The following is a 24,790-nucleotide window of genomic DNA, read 5'->3' as shown; positions in this document are numbered from 1 at the left end:
CAGAATCTACGGAACAATGCTTTTTCTTTCTGCGTCTTGAAGTTGTAAAAATTAAAAATCTGCAGTCCAATATTGTTTTTTTAACGTTTTTTTTTTTTACCATAACGTTTCACAATTACTCCATCGATATAACACGTACAGAAACACACAATAGGAACCAATGAGCACTGCAGAGGCCTCAAATCTCAATTACAAATACAATACTCAACTAATTCAGTAATTATGACATGGATGGTTGAACGAGAAAAGTTACGACTTAAACGGTCCGCGTTATAGGTGGTCAGATTGAGCAAACGATCATTTCAATAGTCGACTAGTCAAATAAAGGTCGGCAGATAGAAAAGTTTTATTTAAAATAGGGGCACCCGACTTATTTGTTTTTGCAAATGAGTAAATCTGCTCGGAAAACAAAACCGTGCGGATATTACCGACATGTCGAAGGATTTGTGAGCGACAAGTGCTTTTGGTTTTGCCGCGTGACAATCGGGTATTTAATAGCGCAGCCATCTTTGTTTTAAAAGGAGGTATTTACGTTAGAGTCCGTATAATCCAGGTTACGACTATCAAAAAACAAATCTTCACGGTCGACCGGTCGTGATTAGTCTTTTGATCGTTGCAGACGCAGCGGAGAAGATGCGGAGAGGGTCGGACGGAGATAGTTTTACGTAAAATTTCTGAACCAGTGAGTGTACTTTTTTTTAGTAGTTTGCTTTTTAATGTTTGCATTTATTTAGACGGGCAACGGTGAAGTCGCCCTTGTGTCCTTGGGCAAGACACTTCACCATAATTTCCTAATCCAGTCAGTCGTTTGCGAAAGGAACGTCATCTGACATAAAATAAACCTGTCAAATCACAGTGTGACTTTTCATTATTATTATTATTATTTTACAATGGATTAAGGGAATATGAAAAGTTCTAAAATAAAAGATAAAGTAATACAAGGGTATAGAAAAGTGTTCAGCCAGTGCACGTAAAAAAAAAAAAAAACCTTGTCTAAATTATTGTTATTTAATTACTTATTTAGAAATTTGAAATCTTTGCAGTGCTGTTTTTGCCAGTTTAAATAAAGGCAAAAATAACATGAATATTTCCGAACACGACACACAAACAAAAATTATTTATGCATTTTGTTGCAAACATAATTCTGTTTTGTCAATACCATCTGAGTTTACAGTACCGGTGGCGAGAGATGCTCCGAAATGAAGAATTAAAATCATACTGAAAATGTCGTTTGACGCGCCTTTTTTTTTTTTTTTGCGACAAAATGGAAACAATAAGAGCCGTCTTCATGCAAAAACCCGTATCGGCGACTTCCTGTTGAAGTCGGGGAAATTGAGGAGTAGCCTTCTCTCAATCGTGAAATTTGGGTCCAAATCAACATAGCTTTTTTGTTTTCTTTTTTTCGTTAGATTAAACGTATGCACCGCAGATTGAACAGCACATTTTTTAAACTAGAAATAAAAAATTTAAAACTAGAAAATACAATAATGCAAAACAAGTTCCCGGCCTTAGAAAGATTCTTCATGTACAGAGGACCTCATTAGCCTTGTTAGCCTTAGCTGGTCTCGAGCTTGGCCATCTCCTGGACGTAGATGCCGATGCTCTCGCTGTCGAAAAGGACGAAGTAAACGGTTTTGATGGTGGAAGACATCGTAGCCACAAAGTAACTGGAGATGGCCTTCAGGATGAGCTGCGCCGCCGTCTGCTTTGGGAAACCGTTCCTGGACATAAACACGGAGGAATTCAACGTAAATAAATAAACCATCATTAAAGGCACACTGCGGAACACGCCAGAACCCCCTGCTATGATGTCTTAATTCTTCCAGATCCAACAGAGTAATGATGCCCCGTTTTCCCACCTTCACGCTGGCCTCTGTGCAAGTCATTTCATTTGAATTGCGAAACATTGTGATCATTTGTGTTGGCATTATAGTCTAATCCTAACACCCTTGTTTCCAAACCTTAACAATGTGCTAATTATGACAGGAAGGTCGTGAAACTCAAAACGTTCCAACACGGAAACAGAGCTGACCCAGAAGTGTTCTCTGGAAGTCCTTTAGGGATGTTTTTGTGATTGAAATGAGGCAGAGGTCAAGAGGCTCTTCATTACATGTGTCCTCGGACTGTTTTCATTTCAGAACTATGGACATGGGCCTCAAAACTCCTGCAATGGACACAATAAATGGATAGTTCTGGAACACACTTCTGGCTGCAGTGAAAAAGGGCCAAAGAGGAAACTACCACAGTTTTGGACTGGGACAAGGACTGGGCCAATGTAATTGTAATTGTCAATAGTTTGATTGCTCTATGTGTCTCGTTATGTTCCTCGAGAAACACTGCGGTCACATTTTTACCTTTCTAAATCCAAGCTTAAATTTAATGCTAAAAGAATCGATTTTGTTGAAAACATTCAGTGTGAAACCATTTGTTGCTGTGATTTAGATTGATTTCAAAATCAAGTAAAAAAGCTTTAGTTACTACAGTTATCTGAGGGCGATATTTGGGCTTATCGCAGTAACAACATCCAAAGGACATTATGGATATGCATCAGGAAAGTAAAATGTAAATGTCTTGAGGTTCAAGTGTGAATGGGCCGTAAAAAATAACTACAAAAGGACCGAAATATCGCCCTTGTTTGGGAGACTACACTGGACGTCACTTTTTACCATCATTACTTAATAGTACGAGTATGCAGATTTTAACCATCTCCCGGCCAACAATTCTATCGTTACCAATTTTTCGCACATCGTCCACTTCTAGGTTCAAACGGACTGGAACATTCGCCGAAATACCATCGTTTTAAAGATGACAGTACCGCAACCTCGTCGATATAGTCTTTTATAGACAATAAACCGAGCATCGTCCTCGACCCCGACGACGCGAGCCCCGTTTCCCCCGCACGGCGGTTTCAAAGTGCTCACCGCCCGCTGCCGATGGAGGGGAACGCCACGGACTTGAGCTTCTTCTCGTCGGCCAACGCCAAACAGTTCCGGACGGTCTTGTCCAGGAGCTCCTCACACTTGTCCGAGCCCCACCCAGGACTGTGGCAGTGGATCACGTACTTGGCGGGGAGACCGAAGCCGGAGGTCAGCAGCGCTACAGGCGGAGGACGGAGAGAGGGACGAGGCGGAGAGAGGAAGAAGAAGAAGAAGAAGAAGAAGAAGAAGAAGAAGAAGAAGAAGAAGAAGAAGAAGAAGAAGAAGAAGAAGAAGAGGTGAGCGATTTCAGTGGTGCCAACACAAGATGAACAGGGGTCCTTTGTCATGTAAAGTCCTTCACTTTAGTATTTATTTATTTTAGACCGACTTTGAGAAAACCTCGACAGAGAATTAGACAGGAAGTACTGACGCAAACACCCAGCTAGCCACATGCTCAGAAATATATTATTATCAAGCTGAGCAAAATAATATGTTTGTTTGCCGTAACCCGACCGACCCAGTATGAAACTAGCCGATTGGGGGAAAAAAATCTGGATTTTGAAAAAACGTCAAAATCTTTTATTTTTCAATTATTTCGCTGTCTTTCCCTAACCGCCTTGTCGAATATTCTTACCACGCTGGAAAACCTATCTTACATCCCAAAGGATTGATCATTTTCGGTACTACACGTGCTAATGTAACCAAACAGAACGCGCAGATCAGGAACTATTTTGCCTTTTACCAGTTGGTTTGCACCTGTCGGTGCCACTGAACTGACCATAGTTCATATCACTCTCTATCTCGGTGTGACTTTATTTAAATTTGACTTCGTCATCACAACGAACATGGCGGGAACAACCCGGCTCGCCTTCGCTACCAAAATAAAGGATAACAGCATGCAAAAGGTCGATTGAAATATCTTAAAATCGTGAGATTTAGTCTCCCGATCGGGTTGATAGAGACGTTTTCCATCATGGACTGTTGAAGCCTGACCCCTGGACTGTTGAAGCCTGACCCCTGGACTGTTGAAGCCTGACCCCTGGACTGTTGAAGCCTGACCCCTGGAGGTCACTCCGAGTAAAAAAATGGCAACATTTTGATTTTTTTTTTGCCTTCAAAGTAAAAAAAATAAGAATTTGCCTACCGTCCAACCCACTTGAAAAATGTTGGCTCGGGTTACAGCAAACAGACAATTTATTTGGGGCAGCCTCATCATTATTAGTATTTTAGTTCTAGTTGACAAATTGGCATTGATTATAAAAGAAAAAACATAACACACAGCACTCAAAAGTATGTGAAGATTTTGGACTCTTTGACATTGACAATCACTAATGAAAAACACTCCGCAACAATCTATGTCACTATGAAATGTCCTTTTGAGTTTTAACCCATAATAAGTCGCCATTTGTTCTGTCAGAAGTAGAATCGACTTGAGCAAAGATCTAACGGACAGACATTCATTTGAAGAAAATCCCTCCAGTTTTACAAACTTGGACTGAAAGATTACAGCGACGTGGGCTCAAACATTACTTTCCCAAATCTCCAAAATGTCCAGAGAGAAACCGTGGATCAAATATCTGCTTTTGTTGGAGTTCAAACGTGGGATTTACCCTGCATCAAACTAGAGTCCGCAGCTTGAGAAATTCAGCCAGAGAGTTCGTAAAGCTGTGAAGTTTGAGCTCCGACAGAGAAGTGAGAGAAAAGACTTAAAGACGCATCTATTTCCAGATGTTTTACGGGGAAAAGCAGATGTTGGAACAGAAGAGGTGCAAAGTGGTCATTAAGAGCCCTACACGTTATGCTCTGGTACCGTTTAAAGTTCCGGAATAGAACAACCATTTTGAAGACATATTGTGCACTATTTGAATTGTCTTGAGCCTTTGAACTTGCTCTTGAGTATCTTTGCTTTGCACTTAACTTTAAACCACTTAGCACTCCATCTACTGGCAGCAGAGGGAATTACACCGGTGAAATATACAAAACCTAGCTTTCTCCCGTGTAATACCGTATTTTCAGCAATATAGAGCGCACTGGATTATAAAGCGCACTGTCAATGAATGGTCTATTTTTTTATATATGAGGCGCATTAAAAGAAACAAAACGTGTAGCACACAAAATCGCTTCGAGGTCAGTCAGCGCGACCAGAATTAATCCATATACAAGGATTATAAGACTTGAGTGTTGGACGCTTACTAAACAGGATTCGTCTATTTAAATTTAACTCTGGTCCGAATCGAGCTTAAGGCTGGAGATATGTGCTAAAATAAAAAAACAAGACTGTGGCGAACAAAGTAGCATAAAAAGCCCCATAAAACATAACCCTTTAGAAACCATGGAAGCAGCACTTACCCCCGGCCACCTCCAGGGGGCCGTTCTTCTTCTTGAGCTCCAGCACTGCTTCAGCGAACTCTTTGCCTCCCTTTTTCTCCAAAGCGGTTCCTACAAAATAAATTCACTTATAAATATCTTGAAATTAATTTGAAACATTCACAGCAAAACGACGCCAAGCAAAAAGACAGAAAAGACAAAAGAAAGACGTGCAGTAAATCAGGCCCAACACTGAATTTATCAAATCAACACCCAAGCGTTGTTGGTCCCTGGTCCTGTCCCCTGGTCCCGTCCTTGGTCCAGTCCCTAGTCCAGTCCTTGGTCCAGTCGATGGTCCTGTCCCTAGTCCCGTCCATGGTCCTGTCCCTGGTCCAGTTCCCGGTTTAGTCCCTGGTCCCGTCCCTGTTTTTTTATTCAGATTTTCATTCTGGTCTAGTCCTAGTTTTGATATTGCTTGGATCTGGTTTATGTCCAAATTTAGTGCTAGTTTAGTCTCATTTCAGACCTGGCTTAGTCAAAGGACAGTTTCTGAAATACTGAGGTCTATTAAACCCATATTAGTCCAGGATTAGACCATTTTTAGTCCAAGTTTAGCTCCAACATGAGCAGCAATGGACTTAAACAGTTACTTTTAATTTACAAAAAACACAATTTCTTTATGAACGGATGAAATTTGAGGCCTTGGAGTCACGTTAACCAAATCCTCTGTGATCTGCAGCTGCAACGAGGACACGGCTGAGAACATGTCCCTGGTGGGTTTAGTGCCCGGTGGGTTTAGTCCCTTGTTGGTTTAGTTTCTGGTTGGTTTAGTCCTCGGTTGGTTTAGTCCCTTGTAGGTTTAGTTTCTGATTGGTTTAGTCCTTGGTTGGTTTAGTCCCTTGTAGGTTTAGTTTCTGGTTGGTTTAGTCCTCGGTTGGTTTAGTTTCTGGTTGGTTTAGTTTCTGGTTGGTTTAGTCCCTTGTTGGTTTAGTCCTCGGTTGGTTTAGTCCCTGGTATTTGATAAACTCTGGTTTAGTCCCATTTTAGTCATGCAAGTTTAGACCTGGTTTAGTCAAGTTTAAACATTGCAACAAATCAAACTTACCCACATCCAAACAGATTATAGATTAGTTATCAGAAATGCCAAATGTAATGGATTTATAAATATGATCAGATTTATGCCCAGATTGTTCGTCTCGACCCAAATCTGAACAAAGGAGCGGTGGATAAACGGCTCGTGCCAATGTTTGTGTTTGTGCCTAAGTGTAAAGGACAGTGCTGTTTGTTACGGTGAAATGTCACTATCGCCACCATGAAGAGGCGGGGCTTATCACTATGAGGAGGCGGGGCTTATGGCTATGAACAGGTGGGGCCTGTTGCTATGAAGAGGCGGGACCTATCGCTATGAAGAGGCGGGGCTTATCACTATGACGAGGCGGGACCTATCGCTATGAAGAGGCGGGACCTATCGCTATGAAAAGGCGGGGCTTATCACTATGAAGAGGCGGGACCTATCGCTATGAAGAGGCGGGATCTATCGCTATGAAGAGGCGGGACTTATTGCTATGAAAAGGCGGGACCTATCGCTATGAAGAGGCGGGGCTTATCACTATGAAAAGGCGGGACCTATTGCTATGAAGAGGCGGGGCTTATGGCTATGAAGAGGTGGGGCTTATGGCTATGAAGAGGCGGGGCTTATTGCTATGAAGAGGCGGGACCTATCGCTATGAAGAGGCAGGGGTCATCGCTATGAAGAGGCAGGGGTCATCGCTATGAAGAGGCGGGGCTTATGGCTATGAAGAGGCGGGACTCGTCGCTATGAAGAGGTGGGGCTTATCGCTATGAAGAGGCGGGCTTATGGCTATGAAAAATAGGGGCTCGTCGATATGAAGAGGTGAGACCTATCGCTATGAAGAGGCGGGGCTCATCACTATGAAGAGGCGGGACCCATTGCTATGAAGAGGCGGGGCCTATCGCTATGAAGAGGCGGGGCCTATCGCTATGAAGAGGCGGGGCTTATCACTATGAAGAGGTTCATCAGTTCTGCTGTTTTGAACAGAAAGTCAGTTGGCCTGTTTTTATTATTAAGCCGTTTTGGATCAATATTGTGTTTTACAATGTAAAATGTAAAATGATGATCTTAAGTAACTTAACTTAACTAACTTAAGTTAGTTTTAGTTCCACGTTTAGATGTTTGGACGTGATGACTAAATGCATGTGGTTCAAAGCCAAGTGGAGCGAACGATCTGGGACATGGTTGTAGTGTATTCTCTAGTCTCGCTGCGTCTCCTGGTCGTTTACCTACTTCTCCTCCCGAGTACAGGGAGGAGTTTGTGGGGTGCACCACCGCGTCACTGTCCACACAGGAAATGTCCGCTTTCACAACTTGTAACTATGACGACAACAACACGGAGGACACATGAAGGACAACGTGAAGTACAGATCTGGCATTGGAAACGTTCAGGAGGAGGATGAGCACAAAACAAGAGGACGTAAACTGGCTTGAATCACAGACGTGATCATTAGTTCAGACTTTACACATGATTGTGTTTTTTGGGGGAAATGTTTTAAAGGTTATTCAGGACTGATTCCAATGTTCAACTCACTTCATGCTTAAATGATAAGTGAGGATTCAGGTCACAGTATAATCTGCAAAAAACTAACAATTGTGATTTTGTCATGATTAAGATTGTTATCATTGTGACACTCGTTCATTCACCTTCTATTGTTACAAATACATTTACTATCAAATAAATGTTGAAATGTGGTGACTGAAGGCTTCTAGATTGAGAATATTCACAAATAAGTGTATTATTGACAAAAGTCAGCAATTGTTTATTCTTTTTTTGACATTTTGATTTAATAGTGTCTCTGTCTTTGTTATAAAGACATCTTTCCGGATGCGTTTTAGAGTCTGTAGAGTCTAGATAATAATTATGATTGTGTGAAATTGTGACTGGAGCATAAAACAAATCAGAAAAGGGCAGAAATATCAGTTTATACTTTTGTTTGGGCGATTTTGTTTTTAGTTTTACTTGATATTATAATGTTTCATATCCCGGAACAATTGGGATATTATCATTTTTCCACACATTTCCACCTCCACCACAGAAAGCGTCTTTAAGTGTTATTACTTGCAATTTGTCACTCGACTGACATTTATTTAGCTTGAAATCAGTCGGAAAAACCCTAAAACAAGTTCAAATGAATAACCTACGTATATACAAAAATACTATGAGTCAGTCAAACCGATCAGAACAAGCCACATCTTTGACACTCAAGTCAGTTTAACTCGTTTGTTTTTGCAGAGAAGTGACAAAAAGGGTTTAGCAGGACTTTGGCACAATTACACAGGTAATAAAACCAAACCAACAAGTTAATGAAATAAAAAGAATAAAGTGAAGATATTTGGCTTTGATTTGGAGAATTTTGCTTGAATTTTCTGTGAAATTGTGCCGTGCTGATTAAAAACCCTTTTCTTTCTTTGGTACAAATGAAACGACAAAGATAAAGTTCAACATCCAGAGCAACAGTCTTTCAGTGGAGTTTTGCCAGATGTGGTTGGTTGTATTTATGCCAGTGTGACGTAAAAACAGCTAATTTATTTGTGACGTGCGATTGTACCTAAAACCAGACGCTTGAATATTACTGCAATAATATCAAAACTAGACTCATTTGAACGAATATCGATACTGAAACGACACAAACGGGACAGAATGTGACGCTTCCTCTTCAGAGTCGATTCTGTTTAGTTTTAGTTTTATCAGAACGAATAAAAGACCTCAGAGTAACAGAAAATAGTATTATATTAATATAATGTAATATATTCATACATCAATATTGACTAATAAAATAACTGATATTGCCAGAAATTAAGTAAATCACAACAAAATAATTAATCATCCGACAGAAATGTACTAAAATATACCAGAAACTTAAAAAGAGGTTGCACTGGACTGAACTCGAACCTGAAGGGCTTGTCCAGAATCCTCGAGTGTCTAAAAGATCTGAATTAAAAAGATTTGGCTGAACGCGTGAAGGCCATTTTAAAGGAGTTTGACTGTTCTTTGATACAACCTAAAAATAAAAATAAAGACGTCTTAGTTTCTTCATTTAGCAAGTGTTTTTTCAAGTTTCCCCTACAAAATTATCTAGGGTTTCTAAGGCTTTGTTCACACTTAGACACAGCCTCAAAACTGGGACTCAACCCGGACCGAACCGAGACTAAACTGGGCAAAAACCAGGGCTAAAAACGAGGCACGTCAAGTTTAACGGGCTAATCGCTAATCATGAATATTTCTGTCACAATTACGATCAAGAGAAGAAGAATCGTGAGAGTTTTAGAAGAGAAAATCAAGTCATTTACAGTCTATCTACACAGTCTTTAACACGTAAAAACCTAAATGTAAAGTGCCTTTTATCAGGCCATTTATGTCGCATTTACTTTCCTTCATCATTCAGAAAGTTTGATTTCATGAAGCTGGTCACAAACTAGAGGACGCAAAAATTAATACGTAATTTGCCTCTTCACAGCGTCGATTATTGTAAATAATTATATGTGATGTTTCTTCTCACGCTAACACATTTCTTTGTATTATGACATCGTGAACACTCGCTGTGGCCACGTTTGAGCTCAAATCTACAACTTAAACAGAAGTAAAACATGTTTAAATGAGCCTCACTTTGGGTCGCCGGCTCCTACGACTAAAACGGCATCTCCAGGTTCAGCTGTGATCGCTATGACGTTTAAGATTTATTTTTTGTTGGTGCCGTGACACTCGAGGACTCGTCTCAAACCCTTCGGTTCGCGTGTGTCGATTCTCACCCAGATCGTCCTTGAGTTCGAGCTCGGCGTTGGTGGGGTTAATCACGCCCTCCACGTCAAAGCCAGCCAGGTTACTGACCTCACTGTGGATGAGGTTCAGCTGCAGCGCAAAGTGGCACCAGCAGGGGGAGTGCCAGCAGGGAGGAGCAGCAGGGGGAGTGCCAGCAGAGGGAGCACCAGCAGGGGGAGTGCCAGCAGGGGGGGAGCAGCAGGGGGAGTGCCAGCAGAGGGAGCACCAGCAGGGGGAGTGCCAGCAGGGGGGGAGCAACAGCAGCGGGGAGCACCAGCAGGGGGAGCAGCAGCAGCACAAGCAGAGGGGGCGTCAGCAGGGGGGAGCACCAGCAGGGGGGGTGCAACAGCAGGGGGAGTACCAACAGGGGGAGTACCAGCAGGGGGAGCACCAGCAGGGGGAGTGCCAGCAGGGGGGGAGCAGCAGGGGGAGTGCCAGCAGGGGGGAGCAGCAGAGGGAGTGCCAGCAGGGGAAGCACCAGCAGGGGGAGCAGCAGGGGGAGCACCAGCAGGGGGGTAGCAACAGCAGTGGGGAGCACCAGCAGGGGGAGCAGCAGCAGCACAAGCAGAGGGGGCGTCAGCAGGGGGGAGCACCAGCAGGGGGGGTGCAACAGCAGGGGGAGTACCAACAGGGGGAGTACCAGCAGGGGGAGCACCAGCAGGGAGAGCACCAGCAGGGGGAGCAGCAGGGGGAGCAGCACCAGCAGGGGGAGCACCAGCAGGGGGAGCACCAGCAGCACCAGCAGGGGGAGCAGCACCAGCAGGGGGAGCAGCACCAGCAGCACCAGCAGGAGGAGCACCAGCAGCACCAGCAGGGGGAGCAGCACCAGCAGGGTGAGCAGCATTAGCAGCACCAGCAGGGGGAGCACCAGCAGGAGGAGCACCAGCAGGGGGCGGACCAGCAGGGGGAGGAGACATGTGCCGGGGAAAGCAAACAGAAGAAAGAGGAGAAGCAAGCGCCAAATTAAAACACAATCACACCAAAGCCCGAAGGACACCAGGACTTAAGAACTGATTTATGAACAAGAACATTTGACTAATTTATGAACAAGAAAAAACTTACTATATTTATAGAAGTCACTTTTAAATCATGCAAAAGTCCAGGTATCGTTTTGGCTTAGTCAAACTAAGAAGGAGCCCATTAGTAAAGCTTTGATCAGGCTGAGCAAAATGATATGTCTGTTTGCCGTAACCCGACCGACCCGGTATAAAACTAGCCGACTGAAAAAAAAATATCAGCATTTTGTCAAAATGACGCCAAATTATTTTATTTTTCTAATATTTTGCAGACTCGCTGACAGTTCTTTCCAAAAGCGCTGTGTTGAATAATTTTATAGCGCTGGTAAACTTATCTTTTATCCTAAGGGACAAATAACGCATTGCGCGACGCATATGCGTCTTCATTATTGATCCGACATATGCTTCTGTATTAAACAGACCATGCAGGAGGGAATCTATATTGTCTTTTATTTGTTGGTTTGCCTCTGTCAGCGCCACTGGTGTTGCCACCCCTCATATCGTTCTGCATCATGTTAAAATTGACGTGCGCTTTGCATTCTGGGACATAAACACGCCCAGCAGCATCATCACAACAAACATGGCGGCGCCCGTGTCCCCCTCATGATTCCCCCCGCTCGCCTTCGCTACCAAAATAAAGGATAACGGCGTAGAAAAGGTCGATTTAAATATCTTAAAATCGTGAGATTTAGTCTCCCGATCGGGTTCATAGAGACGTTTTCCGTCATTGACTGTTGAAGCCTGACCCCTGGACTGTTGAAGCCTGACCCCTGGACTGTTGAAGCCTGACCCCTGGACTGTTGAAGCCTGACCCCTGGATTGTTGAAGCCTGACCCCTGGACTGTTGAAGCCTGACCCCTGGACTGTTGAAGCCTGCCCCCTGGACTGTTGAAGCCTGCCCCCTGGAGGTCACTCCGAGTCAAAAAATGGCAAAATTTTTATCTTTTTTTTTTTTCCTACCGACTGACCCACTTGAAAAATGTTGGGTCGGGTTACAGCAAACAGACAATTTATTTGGGGCAGCCTTATTGACAATTAAACACTTTCATTACATTCTCATTAGATCACAGATAAATCAAAAGTACCAGAATGTGAAGTGTTCATTTCAGGAAACAGAAAAAGAGCTCAGAGCTCATGGAACAGAAACGATGAATAAACTGCAGCGTTTAGATGAATGGCCTGGTCCTGATACAAACTAACCATCACATTCATTTTAATGAGGGAGCAAAATTTAAAAAATAATAATTTTGTCGTTTGTAGACAGCACAGACTCGTGGTTGTTTGTCGTTTATACGTTTTTTTACATTTGTCAACGAGTAAAAACTATCACTAACAAACTCCCAGCTCCATTTTCAGACGTTCACAGATTAAAATAGCTGTATCATAGTCAAATCAGCCTTTTACCTCAGTACAGATGTATTCTAGATGCATATATCTAGATGAAAATAAGACATCAGAGTGCATAATTATAGTATAATACATAATAATATATATATAATACATTATACATAATTAGAGTATTTTATTCTCAGAGAAGCTGGAAGTGCGCCGTTAGCTTGCTAATGTTTGTTAGCATGCTAATGTTTGTTAAATGCGCGATACACGTTTAGGTAAATGCGCAATACGTGTTCAGGTAAATGCGTGATACTTTAGGTGAAAGCGAGCGTAAAGCAAAAGTAAAAATGCAGAAATGCTTAGTCGTCCCGTTTTATTGAATTTGTGCTTTTGCTCGAGGTTTTGAAGCAGAATCATCGCGTTTGAATTGAATGGAGTAATAATTTAAATCACGGTTATACATTTGATTAACAAAATTCAGGATGAGCAAAGTTTTCATTAACTCACTGTCAAAAACTGTAATTTCTACAGTGAATACTTCAAAACTAACTTAAATAACTAAAATATGGCTGAGCTACTTTTACCTGTATTGGAGAAATGTTCAACTTTACTCATTACTTTTACTTGTACGAGCAGTGAAAAGCAGTACTTGGACCACCTCTGTTATAATGAAACCAATTGAGTGAGAAGACTTTCAATGTGATCCTTGTCACTTCTTGCATCAGTCTTGAGTCATTCATTGCGTCTTCCAAATGAATCCTTTTTCTGACATTTTTTCTTTATTTTTTTCTCAAATCAAGAGTTTTCAGACATTTTGTCGTCTTTTTTCCCCTCAAATCGAGCGTTAATCTCGTATCTTTCTGAAGGATACATTTAAAAGTAGGATAAAAGTAAAGGGATGTAACAATACTTCACACGCCGCTGTATTTAGGGATGGGCGATATATTGGTTCCGGGATGGGTAAAGGCCGATTTTGAACGACAAAAACGGTTGATAATTGGCACCGATATTTATTTATTTAGTACGGACTAGTGAGTAAAAATTGGAATTGCAAAATGTATTTATGTATGTGTGTATGCATGTATTTATTATTTATTTAAGTGAGAAGTTAACTTGTGAACTTTACTTCAACTTAAAATTGTTTTGTGGTCCTTGCTGTGAATTTTGAAATCTAAAATATTGGTTTTCGACAACAACAGCAAGGTAAATATCGGATATCGGTATCGGCCCAGCCCCATCTGTATTTACACCGGCGTAGATTAGATTTACAGCTGCGCACCATGTAACTTTTCTGCTCGTCTCCATGGAGGTGTTATCGCTTTGCCTGGAATGTTCCGCAGTGTGCCATGAAATGTATCGCCGAAATAATGTTTGTAGAGAAGGAGCGACATATCGTTCTGCTTTTATTTATATTTTTACAAAAGTTCATGGTTCATTGGTGATCTAAAGTCAAATCTTAAAGTTTTGCTCCAGTACAGATATGTTGTAAAAGCACTATTTGGGTGAAAATGAGTCCACAGCCACTTTCTCTCATTATCCTCAGAGAAGCAGGAAGTGCGCAGTTAGCATGCTAATGTTTGCTAGCTTTACCGTCAGAGCAAGCCATTCCGGATGCCGGGAATGCCTAAGGAAAATGAGCGATGCATGTGGAGCTGCTGTACAGAGTTTAAAATGAGCGTTTTTTCACATTTTTAGTACAGTAAAAATCAGAGTCAGCGCCTTTAACTTAGGATTGATCTGTGGCTGTTGATTTTAAAATCCAAATATCCGTATTAATAAATAACGGTTATTGGCCAGAGCAAGAGGACCAATAAAAACACACTCAATACACAATTGATGCCAGAAAAGTTACATAGTGCTCCTGTAATTATACTGTAATGTGATTATCATAACCAAAATCATACTTCATACTATATAACGTTACATCCCTACAAACGATAAAAGCCCTGTTCACATTCTCTTTCCTCATTTCCGGTGCAAATCCCGCCCACTGAGGAGGCCATTTATCTATTGGCTGTCCCCCCTCTGTGGACGACTGACTGCCAAGGAGTCGAGGAAAGAGAATTGGGTCGCAGCCGCGGTTGGGGCATGGTCTGACCTTTTGACCCAGGAAGAGGCTCTTGGTGGACAGGACGGTGAAGCTGTCCCCGATGGCACCCTCCGTGGTGCTGTCCGCTGAGGCCGCCTTGCTCACTTCTCCCGTCTGTTTCTGCAAAGAAAAAATCGAGAAAGTTTGTCATTCGAAAAGAGGCGAGCTTCGAATGGATGGGTTCAGCAGAGTTCAGATTTTGAAGCGGAGAATATTAAAGCTCAGCAAAGACGAAAACATTTATTCAAAAGTCTCCCTCGTCTACGTTCAAGGACTTTCTATTAGGAAAGTGACATTTCTCTCTCGCATTTACTACAGGTAGTTTATAGCTCAATAATCCTTAGTTTATTTTGTGTGAGTGAGCTTGCCTCATCTGTAACCTGTTTCCATGGGGATTGATAATGCCATATTGTGGGGCATTCCAAGCAAGGGAATAACCTCTCTCTTTGTTCAAAGCACCTTGGGCCGCCCGAGCTTCTTGCCGCTCAGTTTCCTGCTCGCTGGCTTCTTCTTGGGCTTCTTCTCTGGAGCGGGCGACACCGGAGCCTCCAGTTTGCCCTTGGCTCCTCTCTTTTTGGCCAGAAGCTCCGGGTGGATGTTGGGCAGGACTCCTCCAGCGGCGATCGTCACGCCTTTGAGGAGCTGCAAACAGAACACGATGCACACTTTCAGTTTCCAAACATGAAATGCCAAAGCAAAAGATATTCAAGAGCGAGTTTAAAGGCAAATGACGTTACGAATAACGCATCATCTGTGTCGTTTAACACTTGGATGAGTCAGACCTGGTTGAGTTCCTCGTCGTTGGCGATGGCCAGGAGGATGTGGCGAGGTGTGACGCGGCCTTTCTTATTGTCCCGGGCTGCGTTTCCCGCCAGCTCCAGGATCTCAGCTGAAACAAAGTCAATAATAACATCATAAAAACTGTTGCTACAGGACCCTGTTCTCCAAAACCGTCCACATGAATCCTGAGCAGTGGTTTCTCTCACCGGTGAGGTACTCCAGCACCGCGGCCAGGTACACGGGCGCTCCCACCCCGATGCGGTACTTGGGGAGGCCTCTCTTGATGTAGCGCAGCATTCTCCCCACAGGGAATATGACGCCCGCTTTGGTGGAGCGCGACGTTTTGGTCGTCTTCTTCTTTCCGCCTCGACTCGACATGGCGCCGGTCTGCTACCAACTCAGGACCTGCAGGGGCACACAAAACTGACATTAAAGACTGTTGTTACTATTGTAGACGGTTTGTTACTATTGTAGACTGTTTGAGACTGTTTGTTACTACTGTAGACTGTTGTTACTATTGTAGACTGTTGTTACTATTGTAGACTGTTGTTAATATTGTAGACTGTTGTTACTATTGTAGACTGTTGTTACTACTGTAGACTATTGTTACTATTGTAGACTGATTGTTGCTATTGTAGACTGTTGTTACTACTGTAGACTATTGTTACTATTGTAGACTGTTGTTACTATTGTAGACTGTTTGTTACTACTGTAGACTGTTGTTACTATTGTAGACTGTTTGTTACTATTGTAGACTGTTGTTACTATGGTAGACTGTTGTAAATATTATGTACTGTTTGTTACTATTATAGACTGTTTGTTACTATTGTAGACTGTTTGTTACTATTGTAGACTGTTTGTTACTATTGTAGACTGTTGTTACTATTGTAGACTGTTTGTTACTATTGTAGACTGTTATTAATATTGTAGACTGTTTGTTATTATTGTAGACTGTTGTTACTATGGTAGACTGTTGTTAATATTATGTACTGTTTGTTACTATTATAGACTGTTTGTTACTATTGTAGACTGTTGTTACTATTGTAGACTGTTGTTACTATTGTAGACTGGTTGTTACTACTGTAGACTGTTGTTACTATTGTAGACTGTTACTATTGTAGACTGTTTGTTACTATTGTAGACTGTTGTTACTATGGTAGACTGTTGTAAATATTATGTACTGTTTGTTACTATTATAGACTGTTTGTTACTATTGTAGACTGTTTGTTACTATTGTAGACTGTTGTTACTATTGTAGACTGTTTGTTACTATTGTAGACTGTTGTTAATATTGTAGACTGTTGTTACTATTGTAGACTGTTGTTACTACTGTAGACTGATTGTTGCTATTGGAGACTGATTGTTGCTATTGTAGACTGTTGTTACTATGGTAGACTGTTGTTACTACTGTAGACTGTTGTTACTATTGTAGACTGTTGTTACTATTGTAGACTGTTGCTGCTATTGTAGACTGTTTGTTACTACTGTAGACTGTTGTTACTATTGTAGACTGTTGTTACTATTGTAGACTGTTGTTACTATGGTAGACTGTTGTTACTACTGTAGACTGTTTGTTACTATTATAGACTGTTTGTTACTATTGTAGACTGTTTATTACTATTGTAGACTGTTGTTACTATTGTAGACTGTTGTTACTATTGTAGACTGTTGTTACTATTGTACACTGTTGTTACTACTGTAGACTGTTTACTATTGTAGACTGTTGTTACTACTGTAGACTATTGTTACTATTGTAGGCTGATTGTTGCTATTGTAGACTGTTGTTACTATTGCAGACTGTTGTTACTACTGTAGACTGTGTGTTACTACTGTAGACTGTTGTTACTACTGTAGACTGTTGTTACTATTGTAGACTGTTGTTACTATTGTAGACTGTTGTTACTATTGTAGACTGTTGTTACTACTGTAGACTATTGTTACTATTGTAGACTGATTGTTGCTATTGTAGACTGTTGTTACTACTGTAGATTATTGTTACTATTGTAGACTGTTGTTGCTATTGTAGACTGTTTGTTACTACTGTGGACTGTTGTTACTATTGTAGACTGTTGTTACTATTGTAGACTGTTTGTTACTACTGTAGACTGTTGTTACTATTATAGAGTGTTGTTACTATTGTAGACTGTTTGTTACTATTGTAGACTGTTGTTACTATTGTAGACTGTTGTTACTATTGTAGACTGTTGTTAATATTCTAGACTGTTGTTACTATTTTAGACTGTTGTTACTATTGTAGACTGTTTGTTACTATTGTAGACTGTTGTTACTATTGTAGACTGTTGTTACTACTGTAGACTGTTTGTTACTATTGTAGACTGTTGTTACTACTGTGGACTATTGTTACTATTGTAGACTATTTGTTGCTATTCTAGACTGTTGTTACTACTGTAGACTATTGTTACTATTGTAGACTGTTGTTGCTATTGTAGACTGTTTGTTACTACTGTAGACTGTTGTTACTATTGTAGACTGTTGTTACTATTGTAGACTATTTGCTACTATTGTAGACTGTTACTATTGTAGACTGTTTGTTACTATTGTAGACTGTTGTTACTATGGTAGACTGTTGTTAATATTATATACTGTTTGTTACTATTATAGACTGTTTGTTACTATTGTAGACTGTTTGTTACTATTATAGACTGTTGTTACTATTGTAGACTGTTTGTTACTATTGTAGACTGCTGTTACTATTGTAGACTGTTGTTGCTATTGTAGACTGTTTGTTACTACTGTAGACTGTTGTTACTATTGTAGACTGTTGTCACTATTGTAGACTGGTTTTACTATTGTAGACTGTTTGTTACTATTGTAGACTGTTTGTTACTATTGTAGACTGTTTGTTACTACTGTAGACTGTTTGTTACTACTGTAGACTGTTGTTACGATTGTAGACTGTTTGTTACTATTTTAGACTGTTTGTTACTACTGTAGACTGTTGTTACTATTGTAGACTGTTGTCACTATTGTAGACTGTTGTTACTATTGTAGACTGTTTGTTACTATTGTAGACTGTTTGTTACTATTGTAGACTGTTTGTTACTACTGTAGACTGTTTGTTACTACTGTAGACTGTTGTTACGATTGTAGACTGTTTGTTACTATTTTAGACTGTTTGTTACTATTGTAGACTGTTGTTACTATTGTAGACTGTTGTTACTACTGTAGACTGTTTGTTACTATTGTAGACTGCTGTTACTATTGTAGACTGTTTGTTACTATTGTAGACTGTTTGTTACTATTGTAGACTGTTGTTACTACTGTAGACTGTTGTTACTATTGTAGACTGTTTGTTACTATTGTAGACTGTCATTACTATTGTAGACTGTTTGTTACTATTGTAGACTGTTTGTTACTATTGTAGACTGTCATTATTACTGTAGACTGTTGTTACTATTGTAGACTGTTTGTTACTATCACAGACTGTTGTTACTATTGTAGACTGTCGTTACTATTGTAGACTGTTGTTACTACTGCAGACTGTTTGTTACTATTGGATACATTTGTTACTAGTACTTGATTTGAGTACTCTGATTTGAGTACTCTGATTTGAGTACTCCGATTTGAGTACTCTAATTTGCACACCAGGAGAAAGGGTCAAACGTCTCCAACATGTTTGCTGTGTTTTCCTGTCAATCAAACACAGACAGCCGAGCTCTAATATTGACATAAGCTAACGTTTGCGCAATATATTGATTCATAAAATAGACTATAATAAACGACTTTATGCCACTGACACAAAGAAAAAAGCCAAAGAATTTAAAATGTACATTATCTTTGATCTATCTATGATTTGTTGTAAAATCAACTTATTTGACTCTGTAAGCTCAGTTCTTATTGTACTGCATAAAAATAACAAAACATTCCTCAAAAGTGTAAAGCAAATGTACACGAGAGATACTGAAGCCCCTAAAATACTGTTTGAGTCGTTGTTTATAGTGAATAACTCAAGTGTTTGTTGAAAAAGTTATATATTATAAAGTGGTGGAACCATAGCGTAAAATGACGGTACTTCAGTAAAATGTTGTGTGTCTGTTTAAGTGTTACAGAATAAGTAAGAAGTATCCACTGTCAAATTGACTAGAGAATCTGCACTTTGTAGTAGAATGTAATTTTCAAATGGATGAAATTCACAAATTCACTGGAAAAATGAGGAAGTAGATCAAAACTGCTGCTGTTGACCAAAAAATCTGTTAGAATGTTGAGAAATGCTGTTTATGCCGATGAAATCACACTGATTTTGAGAACTTTTTTTACATTTTTAAATTGCACTGAAATGAAACACTTAAAATGAAAACTCTTTACATATTTGGTGGCTTTATTTGCTTATTGTCAAATTGTTTTATTTTTGGTTTAAAACATCACAACATGAAAGCCAAATGATTTTAATAGGTCTATAATAAAAGTCATGCAATTTAAACAATATGTAAATTATACAAATTACACACTTAAAAAAACAATCACTCAAACTGTGTTGATATTGACCATTTGCTGAATAAAAAAATTGTTTTCAGATTTCCTTTAGTCGAGCTGATGTAAAATTAATTTATAAATTTAGCCTCATGACACGCTACAATGGGCGCCAAAAAACGCACACGTTTCAAAATAACATCGCGTGAAAAGCGTGAGAACCACCGCAAAAAGAGAAATGATTACAATTGAACAACAATCCAATTAGCGGCGCGTTGCTGGGAATCAATTAGCGCCACAATGGATCTGGCCCTTCCACCTTCTCCATAGCAACAGCACATTTTACGGTATCCACAGTTGACCTTATCGTGCGCGAGGATTACGCACAGTTATGCCGTTTCGCCGCTAAACGTTAACGCGCATATTTGGGGTCAAAAACAGGCGCCGGCATCAGGCGCGTGTCTCCTGCGCGCTCAGGTGCGTGTGGCTTTTTAAAAAAAAATATTTAAAAATCGGTTTAAATTCTTGCAGCTGTGACAGTGACAACCATTTGTGCGCGTCCGCGGCGCGGCCACCGCGCGGCAACGCGTCGACAGCGGCGTGAAAACACAATGTTTCCCAATTGCGTTCGTCAGTCGACGCGGAGACGTTTCTGGCGTTGAGGTCAGCGGGTTTTTCCCGTGGAAATAACCCGTGCAAGGCGGAGAGGCTGCTCCCGCTCCTCCCTCTGTGCCGCTCGCTTTCCGCCTGACGCTCTCCGTGATCGGCCTTCGCGTTCACGGCGGTGGAAAAAAAGGAAAAACCCACGAAATGGCAACGCGCGGAAAACAAGCCGCACACGTAACCGACCGAACCTCTCCACGTTCGGTCCAGACACGGCGGGATTACTCACCAAACGGGGAGGAAATGCGTCTCGTCGCGTCTCCGGTAACAGCCTGGGCAGTGTCCTCCTCCTGCTCGACTCCCACAATCCACAGCGAGCCCGAGCCAGTGCTGCCGCCCGCGGAGTGAGCGCGGCGGAGAGCGGAAAACCTGCGCGCGGCTGCTCAATATCTCAATCCGCGGCGGAAGGAGAGCCGATCCTTAATAACCCTATATATAACCCTCTATACCTTATAACCCTATACCTTATAACCATATACCTTATAACCCTATACCTTATAACTCTATACATTATAACCATATACCTTATAACCATATACCTTATAACCCTATACATTATAATTCAATACATTATAACTCTATACCTTATAACCCTATACTGTATAACCCTATACCTTATAACCCTATACCTTATAACCCTATACATTATAACTCTATACATTATAACCCTATACCTTATAACCCTATACATTATGACTCTATACCTTATAACCCTATACCTTATAACTCTATACATTATGACTCTATACATTATAACCCTATACCTTATAACCCTATACATTATGACTCTATACCTTATAACCATATACATTATAACCCTATACCTTATAACCCTATATATTATGACTCTATACCTTATAACCCTATACCTTATAACTCTATACATTATAACTCTATACATTATAACCATATACCTTATAACCCTATACCTTATAATTCTATACATTATAACTCTATACCTTATAACCCTATACATTATAACCCTATACCTTATAACTCTATACATTATAACTCTATACATTATAACTATATACATTATAACCCTATACCTTATAACTCTATACATTATGACTCTATACCTTATAACCCTATACATTATAACTCTATACATTATAACTCTATACATTATAACCCTATACCTTATAACCCTATACCTTATAACCCTATACCTTATAACCCTATACATTATAACTCTATACATTATGACTCTATACCTTATAACCCTATACCTTATAACCCTATACATTATAACTCTATACATTATAACTCTATACATTATAACCCTATACCTTATAACCCTATACATTATGACTCTATACCTTATAACCCTATACCTTATAACTCTATACATTATGACTCTATACCTTATAACCCTATACCTTATAACCCTATACATTATGACTCTATACCTTATAACCATATACATTATAACCCTATACCTTATAACCCTATACATTATGACTCTATACCTTATAACCCTATACCTTATAACTCTATACATTATAACTCTATACATTATAACCATATACCTTATAACCCTATACCTTATAATTCTATACATTATAACTCTATACCTTATAACCCTATACATTATAACCCTATACCTTATAACTCTATACATTATAACTCTATACATTATAACTATATACATTATAACCCTATACCTTATAACTCTATACATTATGACTCTATACCTTATAACCCTATACCTTATAACCCTATACATTATAACTCTATACATTATAACTCTATACATTATAACCCTATACCTTATAACCCTATACCTTATAACCCTATACCTTATAACCCTATACATTATGACTCTATACATTATAACCCTATACATTATAACTCTATACATTATAACCCTATACATTATAACTCTATACATTATAACCCTATACCTTATAACCCTATACATTATGACTCTATACCTTATAAGCCTATACCTTATAACTCTATACATTATAACTCTATACATTATAACCCTATACCTTATAATTCTATACATTATAACCCTATACCTTATAATTCTATACATTATAACTCTATACCTTATAACCCTATACCGTATAACCCTACACCTTATAACCATATACCTTATAATTCTATACCTTATAACCCTTTACATTATGACTCTATACTGTATAACCCTTGCCGAGGCCACAGACGCGTGATACTTACTGGGCAAACGCTCCGCGGAGGAACATCGAGTAGAAACATGGGATTTATGGCTCAGTTTGAGTTCAGTGGTGGAATGTTGATGAAACAGAAGAGCAACGATGTGTGCGAGAAACTGCGCCACCTGGTTTGTGCTGCGCACGTCACCGGAAGAGCGAGTACATGTGTTTTTAGTGGATAATAAAGCCTAATAATACTTTGTTTCTTTTTAAAATTTGATAAACAAGCAAATAGAACAAAACACAAATAGAACAAAACACAAATAGAACAAAACACAAATAGAACAAAACACAAATAGAACAAAACACAAATAGAACAAACACAAATAGAACAAAACACAAATAGAACAAAACACAAAACGACCAGAGAGTACAAATCAAAAGAAAAACACAAGTAGACCGCAGCTAAACATAAATACAAAGAAAATAACGGCACATTTGAATTAAAATAAAAGTGCTATTTGGTCCAAAGTTGTTAAACTTGGTCCTTTTCCAAATTTATGTCTGAATGTCATTTTTTTCCCATTTGCCTGATGTCTGTCCTCACTCGTTGGTGATGTTTGTGTCATCCATTTGTTCGTTATGAGCTTTTCTCCAGCCTCCAGAAGTACATTTCAAAGGTATCCACTGATTGTGTCCATGGCAGGAGCTTTGAGGCCCAGATACATAGTTCTGAAGTTGAGAAAGCCTAATAATTCATGTAAAAATAGATGCATTTGTTTCATTAAAGTCTGTTTTTGTTGATTTGATTAGCTTTTTTTGTAAATTGTCCAATCGACCCAAACAATAAATACATTAAAGGTGGAATGGACGATTTTGGCATAAATCTGAGTCTTATTTCCTTGTGGCGTGGACTGTCGATTAGTCCTGCAACGTATCAATCATAAAACGCAGCTACCGCTCACCTGCAGCCGTGTGCGGCTCGTCCCCACGTTTCCGCGTGTCTAAGCGCATTGATCTATCACAATGTAGTTCCCTCAGTGTACGGGACAAAATGAAGACGGAGAAAGACTGTTCGAGCTGAAGAAGACGGAAATCTACAGGAGACAAGCTATGCGATGTGATCCGTCGCGCTAATAAACAAACGCACGTGTGTGTTGTAAAAAAAAAATCTTCCATAACGCCTTTAAAACAAGCGCAGAAATGTATGACATTTTAACTTTACAAAGGAATTCTTAATCTTTCACCAGAGTTTGGCGCTGCAGACTCCAGTTCGGATTTTAAGAGTTGTTAAAACATGTAAATTGTCAAAAGTTGTTCCATTGTGTCATTAAGTTTTGGTAAAAAGAAATAAAATGACCAAAAAAAAGACCAAACTGTTGAATATTTCACCTCAAAAAAATAATACATTAAAAAAAGGTTATTCTCCTACTTTATTTAGTGAGACGTTTTGGAAGTTCATAAATAAGGATTGATTTGGAAAATAATTTAAATATGATTGATAATTAAAAGGTGTATTCAATCCAAGCCATGCCACATTTTCCATATACTTATTTTATTAATAAATGTTTAATTTTACGCATGCTTACTTTTACATATTTGGCTCGAGCCATTCCATGGAATGGAATGCGACGAGTCTTTGTTCTTGCCAGGTTTCTGATTATTTTTATTCTTATCATTCTTATTCTTCTTTCATGGTCATTTTGCCACAACTCTGGCATTTTTGACCCCCTGAACATTGATGAATGTCACACATGGGGTCATAGGTCAGGTCACACATGAGTCATAGGTCACACATGAGTCATAGGTCACACATGGGGACATAGGTCACACACGGGGACATCACACATGGGGTCATAGGTCACACATGGGGTCATAGGTCACACATGGGTCATAGGTCACACATGGGGACATAGGTCACACACGGGGACATCACACATGGGGACATAGGTCACACATGGGGTCATAGGTCACACATGGGGATATAGGTCACACATGAGGACATCACACATGGGGACATAGGTCACACATGGGGACATAGGTCACACATGGGGACATCACACATGGGGTCATAGGTCACACATGGGGACATAGGTCATACATGGGGACATAGGTCACACATGGGGTCATAGGTCACACATGGGGACATAGGTCACACATGGGGACATAGGTCACACATGGGGACATAGGTCACACATGGGGACATCAAACATGGGGACATAGGTCACACATGGGGACATAGGTCACACATGGGGACATAGACACGATCAGCTCGGCCCGAACTCCAATAAAATGC

The 24,790-nt window shown here is 40.1% G+C and overlaps 1 protein-coding gene across 2 annotated transcripts in view; it reads right to left on the bottom strand.

Moving 5' to 3' along the window:
* The window catches only part of macroh2a1 (macroH2A.1 histone), a 21,100-nt gene extending 344 nt beyond the window's left edge, over positions 1-20,756 (bottom strand). The window contains exons 1-9 of one of the 2 annotated variants that reach the window (XM_072446023.1): positions 20,600-20,756; positions 15,487-15,677; positions 15,283-15,389; positions 14,960-15,142; positions 14,510-14,620; positions 10,051-10,150; positions 5,268-5,357; positions 2,922-3,096; positions 1-1,721 (exon numbers count right to left, since the gene is read on the bottom strand). The exon at positions 1-1,721 is cut by the window's left edge and continues 344 nt beyond it. In XM_072446023.1, coding sequence (XP_072302124.1) covers positions 1,556-1,721; positions 2,922-3,096; positions 5,268-5,357; positions 10,051-10,150; positions 14,510-14,620; positions 14,960-15,142; positions 15,283-15,389; positions 15,487-15,658 — 1,104 coding nt within the window. In that variant the 5' untranslated portion in view covers positions 15,659-15,677; positions 20,600-20,756 and the 3' untranslated portion in view covers positions 1-1,555. Of the gene's footprint in view, positions 1,722-2,921; positions 3,097-5,267; positions 5,358-7,526; positions 7,618-10,050; positions 10,151-14,509; positions 14,621-14,959; positions 15,143-15,282; positions 15,390-15,486; positions 15,678-20,599 lie in introns of both variants that reach the window. The other variant, XM_072446024.1, reaches the window with a different exon arrangement.
* Between the last annotated feature and the right edge of the window lie 4,034 nt (positions 20,757-24,790).

Source organism: Eucyclogobius newberryi, unplaced genomic scaffold, assembly GCF_026437365.1.
Source record: "Eucyclogobius newberryi isolate DKJ021-1_F unplaced genomic scaffold, fEucNew1.0.hap1 SCAF_15, whole genome shotgun sequence".
Taxonomy (NCBI): domain Eukaryota; kingdom Metazoa; phylum Chordata; class Actinopteri; order Gobiiformes; family Gobiidae; genus Eucyclogobius; species Eucyclogobius newberryi.
This window is presented reverse-complemented; position numbering and strand designations above follow the sequence as displayed.